At 37.7% G+C, this 12,836-nt stretch overlaps 1 protein-coding gene across 2 annotated transcripts in view; it reads left to right on the top strand.

Moving 5' to 3' along the window:
- Naa15 (N(alpha)-acetyltransferase 15, NatA auxiliary subunit) overlaps positions 1-7,117 on the top strand; it is a 76,453-nt gene extending 69,336 nt beyond the window's left edge. Inside the window, exons 18-20 of one of the 2 annotated variants that reach the window (XM_008843423.3) lie at positions 2,102-2,245; positions 3,394-3,491; positions 5,085-7,117. In XM_008843423.3, the coding sequence (XP_008841645.1) occupies positions 2,102-2,245; positions 3,394-3,491; positions 5,085-5,285 (443 nt within the window). In that variant the 3' untranslated portion in view covers positions 5,286-7,117. Of the gene's footprint in view, positions 1-1,847; positions 1,960-2,101; positions 2,246-3,393; positions 3,492-5,084 lie in introns of those variants that run through there. The other variant, XM_029568488.1, reaches the window with a different exon arrangement.
- The last annotated feature ends 5,719 nt before the right edge of the window (positions 7,118-12,836 follow it).

The following is a 12,836-nucleotide window of genomic DNA, read 5'->3' on the forward strand; positions in this document are numbered from 1 at the left end:
CTGCAAGAACAACCAGTGTTTTTAACTGCTGAGCCATCTCTCCAGCCCTAGTCCTGATGTTTTAGTTTCTTGGGACCTCAGTTCATTTTCAGTTTTAGCACTTAGAAAGGGTTTCTAGTCTTCTTTCCACTAGTCTTCAGCAATAATAATTTTTGTGAGTCTTGACATGTGACCTTTTCTTAAAGATTCAGGAAAATTTTCCATTACATAGAACTTGATAGGACATTTTAAGTTTTACTTTGGCAGTGAGGGTTTTGATGGTGGTGGTTTATTTTCAGTTGGGATTTTTTGCTTGTTCATTTTTTGGTCGTTTAGGGAGGCAGGCAATTGATAGCTTTATGAAAAATATAGGAACATTTTACAGAATTTTTTAAAATAAGTGGGCTTTAAACTTTTGTGACATTATTACATAAGAAAGTAGCTTTGCAGGTGACTGTTAGTGAAGTTGGAAGTTTATTTTTAAACACTTATTTCATGTGTATGCATGTGAATGCCATGTTGCACATGTGAAAACCAGAAGTCAACCTGTGGGAGTGGGAGTCTCCCCCTCCATGTGAACTCTTGACAGTCAAATTTTGGTTGTTCTGTACAACATGAGTGCACTTAGACACACGCAGGCAATACACTTATACACATAAAATAAAAATAATAAATAAAATGTTTTTTAAAAAAAAAAAAAAAAACTTCAGTTGTTAGGCTTAGTGGCAAGTGCCTTTGCCCTCTGAGTGAGTAGTTTACCTAGTGTTGAGAGTTTCATGTGTATAGATAATGCATTTAAGTTTTTGGACTGTTTTGTTTGTTTTGTTTTTAGCAGTTTTGGTTTTAGAGGGGGGATTATTTGAGGGAAATAAGTTGATGCTGAAAATCACAAACCCTCCTACCAACAGTAATGAAAACTATACATTTGCTTTCTATATGTATGTAAAGTGTTCCCAAAGGCATTCAGCCATGCCATAGCACACAGCTCATGGAAATTGCTTTTTATCTTTTAAAAGACAGTGTTCTTTGCAGTTGGCTGTAATTAATAGATTTTATTCCTCTTCTCCGTCTTCCTGAAAAATAAGTATTGATAATAGTCAAAGTTAAAAATACAACAATAGCCAGGTGTGGTGGTTCATGCCTTTAATTCCAGCCTGCAGTTCTCTGTTAGTTAAAGACCAGCCTAGTCTACATAGTGAGTTCCAGGTCAGCTGGGGCTTCAGGGAGACCCTGTCTCAAAAAGACCCCCCCCCAAAAAAATACAGTCATAATGAAAATTAAATTTATAGTTATGTGTAGAATAGTTCACTTACATATTTACTTCTCAGTGTTTATTTTTAAAAAAGAAACTTAGGATAATGATTCATTAATGGAAAAATTAATAATTCATTAATGGAATAATGAAATCTATTAGTGGTTTATTACTAACATTTGAAAACCTCAAGTAGAAATAATGTAGAAAATACCAGCATGGGTACACATACTAAACATATGGGATGTATATTTATTACAGTATAAATGTTTGGATGGAATAAAAAATTTAAGTTTACCGACATAGCGCTTTCTTACTATGAAGAATATTTACTGTTTTCAAACTATGGTAAAAATAGTTACAATTTATTTTATACTTGTTACATAATTATTGCTTTGACACAGTAGCTTTTCCTTATACCAGTCCTGTTACCCCTTTTTATAGATCAAGAAATTGGTTCAGGGAGGTTGTAACTTGTCAAAGCCAAGATCTGTACCCAGATTTCTCTAGCTCCAAACTTCTAGACTATCTCTGTATACCAGAATAACAGTAAAACACAGCATAACTTGAATTCAGTCCAGAGGGATTGAGGCCTACTTTTTATCTCCAAATCCAGTGACCTGGGAATATGATGACTACAGTGCATTTATTATGAGGAAGTGCTTTGGTGGCCCTTTTGAGTTACTATAAAGTGAATGGTCAAGTTCACAAAGTTCCTGAAGATAAAGGCCAGTCAACTATCTTTTTGTTTTTGTTTTAATTAGTAAAGGTACCTTACTTGGGTGTAGAAGAAGATGAACTACTATAAACTTTATCAGAGTTTCTAACTGCTAATAGATTTATTTATTTATTCATTCATTCATTCAACAGTGTGTGAAGGTAAAGATTTACCTGAAACAGTTAGAACAGTATTAAAACAAGAAATGAATCGTCTTTTTGGAGCAACGAATCCAAAGAATTTTAATGAAACTTTTCTGAAAAGGAATTCTGATTCATTGCCACACAGGTTATCAGGTAATCACTTTATTTGGTTCTTCTGTTAGCCTTCTTAAACAGCTTCAGTATTTTAGTTAGTGTCAAGGCAAAGTACACACTTAATCTCAGAATGACAGTTTATGTATTTCACATTTTAATACTGGGAAAACAGGCAACTTAAATTGTTTCTATATATTCTAAATTTTCATGAGACAATCGTAATAGTGAATCAAGATCTATTTCTACTGATTCAGCACTGGCATTACAAAGAAATAAGTACAGCTGAATTTATTTTTATTTATTTACTTGTTTGTTTATTTGTTTGTTTTTAAGCCTTGGATTTACAGAGATTTCCCCCCCTCTGTCTCTCATGTCCTGGGATTAAAGTATACACCACCACACCCAGCAATACAACTGAATTTAAATGTATACCTTGGGTTGTATATGCCTCACTTCCCCCCACAAAATGGATTTAAGTCTGTTACTTTCTGTGAAGGTGGAACTTGCTTTCTTTTCTTGCCAATTATATTAGAAAATTCACTTCATGTGACCAGAATCTTATATTTCTTGTGCTTATGTATTTATCACACTTGATACTGTTAAGCACCTGAAATCATCTCAAGTTTTAGAAGTCTAAGACAAGAATAGTCTGTCCCCATGAGCCCAATGTCTGGACTTTATAGGACCAATGGATTGTGCTTTATTAGTGTGCACTTAAATTACTTAGCTGGGAAACCCAGAAGCTTTATATGCCATTGTGGAAGCTGAATTCAGGTTTTGATCTCGTGCCTTCAAGGTTGGGTATTCCTTTCATCTCACTTTCCCACATGAAACTAATGAACTATTTCCCTCATCACTAAATTATTGTTTTCACTTTAGAAAGAAAATTATTCATAGTCCATCATGCAGAGACAAGTATTAACTTGAAAATTGTATTGCTTCATCTCCTTGTGCATGCTTTATTAATGAATCATATTTTACTGGCTAGACATACATAATGTACCCTAATTATCCTCCCACTTTAGACAGTCCAGCTATTTCTGGCTTACCTGTTCAGGATGGATATATAGTGGCTATAATGCGTAGCACTGTGTGTATACATACTTATATTGAATGAGAAGAGGCTAAAATCCTGGCCTAATAAGGTTCCTTAAACTAAGACAAATTTCCTTTTTCCTCTCACTTAGCTGCCAAAATGGTATATTATTTAGATTCCTCTAGTCAGAAACGAGCAATAGAGCTGGCAACAACACTTGATGAATCCCTCGCCAACAGAAACCTCCAGGTAACAGGCTTTGTTTTTTGTTTTTTTAATTTTATTTATTATTTTCATTTTATGTGTATTGCCTGCATGTGTGTACGTGCACCCGTGTCGTGCAATGCCCGCTGAGGTCAGAAGAGGCTGTCGGATTCCCTGGGACTGGAGTTATAGACAGTTGTTAGCTGCCATGTGGGTGCTGGGATTCAAACCCGGGTCTTCTGCAAGAACAACCAGTGTTCTTAACCACTGAGCCATCTCTTCAACCCCTTTTATTTTATTTTTTAAATATTCTTTATATGAAAAACCTAACTACGTTTTTACTTTATATCAAGCAGTAATCATTTTTATCACTTATGCATAATATTTATGAATTTGTGTCAGATACTACCTTACTTTTTTTTTTTTTTTTTTTTTGAAGCAGGGTCTCCCTGTAAGCCCCAGCTGTCCTGGAACTCACTATGTAGACCAGGCTGGCCTTGAACTCACAGAGGTCTGCCTGCCTCTGCCTCCCAAGTGCTGGGACTACAGGCATGTGCCACCACGCCCAGCAATGCTACCTTATTTTTTAAAATATTTATTATTTTTATTTTATGTGTATGTGTGTATTGCCTGCGTTGTAGGTAGGTATACCCGTGTTGTGTAATGCCCGTGGAGGACAGAAGAGGCTGTCAGATCCCCTGGAACTGGAGTTATGGACAGTTGTTAGCTGCCATGTGGGTACTGAGATTTGAACCCGAGCCTAGAAGCAAGAATAATCAGTGGGTTTTTTTTTTTTTTTTTTAATATTTCATTTTTTAGTTTTTATTTTATGTGTATGAGTGTTATGCCTGCATGTATGAAAGTGCACCCATGTTGTGCAGTGCCTGTGGAGGACAGAAGAGGCTGTTGTATCCCCTGGAACTGGAGTTATGTTGTTACTGGCTACCATGTGGGTGCCGGGACTCGAACCCGGGTCTTCTGTAAGAACAGTGTTCTTAACTGCTGAGCCACCTCTCCAGCCCCTGATACTACCTTACTTTAAATTTGTTTAGGATTGTGTGTGCTTGTGTATAATTATATACTTGTACACAAACATACCAGGTTACTTGGTACTCTATAACTAGTCTTATTTTTTTGTTGTTGTTGATTTTTTTTGTTTGTTTTGTTTTTGGTCTTTTTTTGTTCTTTTTTGAGACAGAGTCTCCCTGCAGCCCAGCTGGCCTGGAACTCACTATGTAGACCAGACTGGCCTTCAACTCACAGAGGTCCGCCTGCCTCTGCCTCCAAAGTGCTGAGATCAAAGGCGTGCCCCACTATGCTTGGCTCAAAGATTGCTTCTTAATTTGAATTTGGAGTTGAATAGTAATATTTGATTTTTCTGGCTCATTGAGAGGGGGGCGGGGGGCAGAAGGAAGGAAAGTGGCCTATATGCAGTTGCCATTGTCATTGTAAGTTTAACATTTATACCCAAAGGCCAAGCTAGGCGAAGGACCTATCACTGCCTAAGGTTTTATACTTGTTCAAATTCTTTAAAAACGACCACTTTTTTCCCTTAGTTTGGAAATCTGTTGATGTTAAAAAGTCTCACAGTAAAAACTTTTTTTGACAAGTTCTAACATGACCTTTTCCTTTGTCTAGACTTGCATGGAGGTATTAGAAGCCTTGTGTGATGGTAGCCTAGGAGACTGTAAAGAAGCTGCTGAAGCTTATAGAGCAAGTTGTCATAAGCTTTTCCCTTACGCTTTGGCTTTCATGCCTCCTGGATATGAAGAGGATATGAAGATCACGGTTAATGGAGATAGTTCTGCAGAAACTGAAGAACTGGCCAATGAAATTTGAACATCCTTAAACAAGCAAATGGAATAACTTTGGACCATATCTAGTGTATAATATTTTTGTCACGCACCTGCTGCATTGCTCTAACTTACACAGAATGAGAGGAGTAAATGTTCTTGCCTTCAAATAGCCTTTTACGTTTTTTTTTTTTTTATCCTGCTGAAAAGTATATATAAAATATCTTAACTTTACAGGATATAGGTTCAGTTCCTTAAAAAATTAAAAGCTGCTAAAATTGAGGGGTTACAAAAAAAGATACCATATCCTAGTCCTACCTTCCCCCCCATGTTTTTAAACTAATTTATATAAAATCTGGAGGCTGTTACAGCTAACAAAGCAGGTGTGTGGCAGAAATATTACTTTAAATTTGTCATGTGAGATTTTACTATATCTCAGACAGCATAAATGCTGTTTTAGCACTGGATTCTTTCACTGAGCACAAAGAGTTGTTGGGGCTTTAGCATCTGACTGATTTTGTTACTGGGTTAATTCTGACCATAGGAAGAATGCAATGTGAATCACTATTTACAGAGCAGTCTACAACAGATGCTTGATGTTGTAGAAACTGGGACATACAGATACCAAGCAGGATTATACGAAACCTAGAAGGTGTTTAATACGCTTGTTGTGTTTCCAAAATTCACTGTACATGATCAGTTTGGTGTTCTTGTACCACAGTTTTTAACTGAAGGAACCAGTTGGAACAATCTCAATTTTAACTCAAACTTGAAGAACTAAACTAACAATGCACACCTTTCAGCATTGTTTTGGCCAAACTTGTTAAAACTGTAATGCAAGAACCAAATGCACTGTGATGTGGCACCAACTAATTAGCAAGCATGAATTTTTCACCCAAGAGTGAAAAAAAGAAAATCTACCATGGCTTGAAGTTAAAGAGCAGAACTCCTGACTACCATTCTATGACTGATCAAGAGACTAATAGTTAAAACCTCAGCAGGCCTTGTTCACGATATGCAGAAAAAAAAGTGCTGCAGTTTAGATACCTCTGGAATTTTTCCACAGTGTCACAGGTTTGTAATACTTGAAGCCCTACATTTCTAAGAATATATTTCTCGCTCAGTTGTTTCAGGCAAGCCCAAGACTTTGTAATTTTTAAAGGGCCCAAGATTTTTTTTCCAATAACAGACCAGCTTCTTTTTCCTGCAGTTACAAATGTAATTTCTTTTTTGTTGTCAAACATAAGGTACCAAATATGATGCAATAAATTGTTTTGAAAAACAATTGTGTGAATATTTCCACTAATCTGAATTGGGCTTCTGTGAAATACACAGGTGGAAACAGAGGTTGCAAGCCAGAGGCAATGTAATGCACTGTAGGTCTAGTACAGAGGGGAGCTTTTTCGACTGGGCTAAATGCTGGTGTCAGGGAACTTCCAAAATGAAGTGGAATGCTGCTCCTTAAGATTTCATTGAGGGCTAGGATGGTGGCAGGTACTATGAATGTAATTCATAATCTGAAAGGAAAAGTAAAAATTGCTATTTTGATTGGGAAAATGAGCCTTAAACATGTCAAACCTGTACACTGAGAACTAGCCTCAGGCTCAGTACTCTCATGCATTTGCAAGATCTGAGCAAATAAGTTTAAGTACAATGAATTAAGTGTATATGTAATGGAACTTTTTGTAGTCTTTTAGTTTATAGATAGTATATACACTAAAGAGAATTTTCAGAAGACCAGATCCTTTTGTTGATTCTTTCATAGTATATGACCTGCATTCCACATCCCAGTCAAACAGTGATGTAAAGAGAATTACAAACTGAACTCCAGTGCTTTATTTTGTTTGATTAATGGGCCCTGTCTCAGGAACATCTTAACAGATGGCAAAAAAGCAATTTTTTTTAACTTCTCCTATGAGTGGCAACTGAAGTTCTTCTTGTTGGGAGGAACACTAGTGCTACCTCTACCACTAATGAGGTGTTTGGAGGAGGCACCGCCATATACTAGGGGTGTATGTGTGAATTTTGTTTAAACTCTACTGTATATTGAAATAAAATCCGTCTATTTGTCTTGACCATGTTCAAATGATGTAGATTGTCTTAGAATGAATATTCAGAAGTACTCAGAACTCTAAATGCAGATGCCACCTGTGAGGAGCTAAATTCCTAAAATGTATATTGTATTCCCAACCCAATTTTACTGGAACTATTGAATAAATCTTTTATTTTCTTTCAGGTTTACTTGATAGTGGATACATTGTCTGGTGTCAGAGGACCTTGACTGGGTTCCCCTAGAACATTGTACTGTGCTCTCTTGCTTTGAGTATATCAACTGGATCATTTCTCATTTGCCCCATTCATTCAATTAATTTCCAGTGATACTGTGGGGGAAAAACAGGGTTAGAAAAACCAAGTGAGAAAAAAATGCAGTGTGATGTTGTAATCTAAACAAGTGCCTTATGTTTATTGCTAAGAACTGGTGTTATCAACCCTTTTAATACGAAAGGGTCCCTTGACCTGTATTAACATAGGAAAGTAAAGATCCTTTTTGTTTTTCTTTATATTCACTTACTCTTGTCATTTCTCATGGAAAAACTAAACTGACTAGGTTAGTTTCCTCAGCTTTAATTAGATAGCCAAGTCATACATTTTCACCATTTTTCTGTATTTATTATGCACAAAAATAAAGTATGATCTTTAATAGCATGACTAAAAGTAGTGCCGATGTTAGTGGAAAGCTTTCCTGGAGGCTCACCAGGCCCTGCTTTTCACCATGTTTGTGCTGCATGCCGTGTTGCACTCAGAGCTACAAAATAGAAGCTGTGACTGACTGTATGAAGAGCTCAGAAAACCATGGTCCAGATTTGGGTGGGCTGTGATCAACTCAGAGATCTCTTCTGATTTGTTTCTAGAAATAGTTCAGTTGCCTTGAGTAGCATCTGTGTGAGAAAAGCTAAAAAGTGAAATACTGAACGTAGTAGGCATTAGTTTCTGTCAGATAATTGTCAGACAAGTTCTGAAGATAGAAGAGAATTAAGACCAGACTTCGAGATGGAAGGCAGTCTTCCTTTTCTGCATTATGTTCCACTGTTTATTTTTAAGTTGAACTTTACTGAACCCACTGTTAATTCTAAAACACAAACCTCATGAAATGGCTATATTCCACCAGGAAGCAGAAATAGTTTCACTTTTAATGGTTGAAAACTTTACAACCTGTAGCAATAAAACTTTTTCGAAAAGGTTATCAAATTTCACTTTTCTTTAGAGTATACAACTATGAGATGGGTATTAAAGGTTTTGGAGTGTATAGGAGTTTCTGGAGAATACTGCACTTTAACAAGAAATATCTTTAATGTATACACTGCTTTATATAGTGAAACCTCTCTCCTTTTATTAAGACATACTCATGATAACATTAAAAATGAGCAATGGGTCTGGGCATGGTGGCACACAACTTTATTCCCAGCACTTGAGAGGCAAAGAAGTAGGTGGAGCACTGAGTTCAGTCAGCCTAGACTAGTGAGCTCTAGGCCAGATAGGGCTACATAGTGAGACCCTGTCTCAAAGGAAGGAAGGACAGAAAGAAAATGAGCAAAGAATACTGAGTGTGGTGGTACATGCCTGTAATCCCAGCACCTGAGAGACAGAGACCAGAGGAAGAGGAGTTAAAGGCCAGTGGATATGGGGGGAGGCAAAGGGAGAAAGTTGTATGTTATAGAAAGGAGTAAGTTTCCAGCCTGTCGTCTTATCTAGTTGCCTCAGAAGCACTGTCACTTTGGAATGGTAGCTAGAAGAAAGACGGCTATAAATCAGAACTTAAAACCTCAGTGGTGCTTCATAGAATTCTGTGTTCCAAAACCAGATTATAGACTTTGTTTCTGGGATGGTTGCACCCAAAGTAAGGATTTAACAAAACCATTCTGTTGTCTGTCATAAATTTTAAGTGAAGCCTTTTTGTTTGTTTTTCAGACATGGTCTCACAATGTAGACCAGGCTGGCCTTGAACTCAGAGATTCATCTTCCTCTGACTCCCGAGTGCTAGGACTAAAGGTGTGCCCCACCATGCCCAGCTATGAAGCTCTGTTTAAAAATGTTTTTTCTTTTAAATTTTGTGTGCATGCACATGGTATGTGTTGAATTACGTGTGTCATGGTCTGTGTGTGTAGGTCAGAAGACAAATTATGGAGTCAAATTTCTCTTTCCATCTTTAAGCATGTTCCAGGGACCAAACTCGGGTCCCTGGGCTTGCATGGTGCCTTTGCCCACTGAGCCATTTTGCTGGCCCTTAAAGTGAGGCCTTTGTGGTCTAAGGGTCTGCATAATTTCATGCAGATGGTGTAATTCTATCTGAAAAGTAAATTGATGATGGGTACATGTTGGAACTATTACTGTGATGTAAAGATGTTAAGTCTTCAACTTGCCTTCTCATTTACCAGGAAGTGAAGTGGCTTTAATTGTGTGCGGATCTCATGGGTTGATTTCAGCTAATTACACTTTTGTATTTACCTAGAAAACAGGAACACTGTATACTCCGAACTATCTGCAGTATTCCATTATTTGGCTTTCTATGAATTTGCCATTTGTTTACTTTGTAATTACAAATTTAGCAGATCCATTTTCATGGCTGCATTGTTATATGGAAAACTGGTTTTTTTTTTTGTTTTTGTTTTTGTTTTTTTTGAGACAGGGTCTCCCTGTAGCTCCAGCTGTCCTGGAACTCACTATGTAGACAGGCTGGCCTTGAACTAAAGGCATGCGCCACCACGCCTGGCTGAAAACTGTTTATTAGTAGTAAATAATTGGTTTAGCTACTACCTCTCATCTTCCCTTATGAACCTCTTGTTTGCCTCCAAGAGGTCCACAGCTGCTTCCTATCTTTCAAAATGAAAAGGTGGCCATGAAAGTAGGTGATAATGCTACCTCCCGGATTCATTCTTCTAAGTCTGGTAGTCTGGAATACCAAATAATAATCATCCTTTCCTCCAGTAACTTAGTTTTTTAAAAAACGAGTAAGAAGTACTCAGGAACATGTATTTAGCATTATTTGTTCAGAATAAAAGGACCCAAGAATAAGCCAACTGCTTCGCTTGTAAATTTTTTTTTTGTAGTTCAAAGTGTTTTAAACATTTCACTTAGCAGCATTTTCAGTTACTTTCTAGAATGTGAGAAATGTTACAGTGTGAAGTTACATGACTAATGCTTAGCTTCAGATTCATGTAAACCCATTTAAAAATTTTTCTATTGCATTTATTTTGTGTGTGTGCACACACATGGGTTCATGTGTGTGCATGTGCAGAGGTAAAAGGACAACTTGTGGGAGTCCATGTGATTCCAGGACTAAACTCAGGTCGTAGGTTTGGCATCAATTGTCTTTACCTGCTATGCCATCTCTCCAGCCTGTAAATCCACTTTTAATGTGATCTGTGAAATCTTTTTGTTTGAGGTACTGTCTCACTATATATGTAGCCCCAGCTGGCCTGGAAGTCACTATGTAGACCAGGCTGACCTCCAACTTATAAAGATCCACCTGCCTCTGCCTTCCCAGTACTGGGATTAAAGACTCACACTTGGCAGGGTATTAAAAATTTTTTTTTTTAATTTCATGTATGAGAGTGCTTTGAGGACCTGTGTAGATATGCACCACATCCATGCCTAGTGTCTTGGAGGCTAGAAGAGGGTATTGGATCCCTTGGAACTGTTTTAAGGTGCCATGTGGGTGCTGTGAACCAAACCCTGGTGGTCTTACAAGAGCAGCCAGTGCTCTTTAACCACTAAGCCATCTCTCCAGTCCTAATCTATGAAATCTTAAGGATTTGCATGGGTACACTTTGGTATAAAAACAGTTACTAGGACAGTGCATAGTGGACATTCAAATTCTTTAGTGTAAATATAGTCACCCTACAGATTGTAGAAAATAGCAAAAACGTAAATTTTATGTCACTTGCAAAGTCTCAAATTTTCTATCCCCTATCTGTTCTTGATGTAGAATATTCTCATTCATCTTCCTCTTGGTCCTCTGTTCTTAAGGAATCCCCTCAAAATAGTACAGATCTATTGTATTTATGTTAATCGTATTTTTGGAATGCAGTATTATAGTTTGTCAGAGGAATGGTTGTGACTGGCCTTGTAGGAAGCAGGTGCCAGAAGGACCCTTTCACAGTTGTCTGACAGTGAATGTGCTCACCTTGAACACCCAGTCGTACAGGTTCTATTGTGTCTTTTGGTATCCAGTGGCTACAAAAAAAAAAAGCCACTCAGTTTTTCATCTTTTAAAGAATATAAGGAAACATACCTAGAAGACTTTCTGTTGTTTTTAAATAGTCAAGTATCTCTGCTTTTGGTCTTTACAAGGCAAAGAGATGGTAGGAGCTGGACCTGGTGGTACATGCCTTTAATCCCAGCACTCCTGAGGCAGAGGCAGATGGATCTCTGTGAATTCAAGGCCAGCCTGGTCTACATAGGGAGTTCCAGGCCAGCTGGGGCTACAGGGAGACCCTATCTCAAAAAGAGTTAAAAACAAAAAAACATGGAGACAGGTAGGATCTGCTAGCTGCTTTCAGAGCCTCATGGCCAGAGTCCATTACAGACACCAGCTTTGTCCACTGTTGAGCTCTGTGTGTGCTAGGCTTTTCAGTCCTTTGAATCATAAGCTTAACACTGGTCCTGTATTAGAGTCCCAGGGCAACTATCAAAGAGCCTTTCTGCCTAGGCCCATTAGGAAGCTTCTAGTTCAAATCATCTGGAGTTAGTTTTTGTCCATATTGATCAGTTGCCTTTTGTTGCTTGCCTCAGCCTGCCCCTCCCTAGTGATTCTAATATGCATCTTAAAAGAACCACTGTCTCTGTCAATGAAGTCTAAAAGTATTTGGATTTAATTTCCTCAAAGTGATCAAAAGCAAAATAACTGAAAGTGCAAAGCCATTAAGTGTGAAATGTCTGACTTTAAGTAAATGAGCTTGGAAGTCCACACTTCTCTCTACTTCAGTCATGCTTACTATGCTGACACCAGTAGAGAAGAAAGAAAAGCCGACCTGACCTGTTAGTTTACTCTCTTGAAACCACTTCGTGATTTCCCCTAGATACATGCTTGAGTTTTGAAGTGAATGAGTACCAGAGCTAGTCTACCTTTAAGTAGGTAGATACATTATTTCCTGAAATGCAGGAAATAATCTGGTCCTGAATCAATTTGTTTTCCCTACAAGAATGCCTTTTCTGTAAGCAAATGAATTATAAATCTTAGTTTACAGGAACTTTGATTCTAGAGCAGGTAGGACTCAGGCTGAGTGGAATGAAGACCCTAGAAAGGAAATAGACAAGCTCCAGAGCCATCAAAGAAATCTACCTAGTATGGTCTGTTGAGCAAAAATTCTGGATAGGACTCAAATCCACTAGTATTTTTGTTTAGTAAAATGAAGAGCATTTTTCCCCCTGGCCTCTGTTGTGTCTAGTTTGTTTTCTGCTGGCTAGTGATTATTTGATACAGATGAGTAGCAGAGTTGATGCTGGTCCTTGCTTTGTTTATGGAGCTCTTCACTTCTGCAAACCTGGAGGTTTATGCTTTTCAGTCTGTCTCACAGAAACCTTAATGAGCTTTAGT

This window comes from Nannospalax galili, unplaced genomic scaffold (assembly GCF_000622305.1).
Source record: "Nannospalax galili isolate Female #2095 unplaced genomic scaffold, S.galili_v1.0 scaffold359, whole genome shotgun sequence".
In the NCBI taxonomy this organism is placed as follows: Eukaryota; Metazoa; Chordata; class Mammalia; order Rodentia; family Spalacidae; genus Nannospalax; species Nannospalax galili.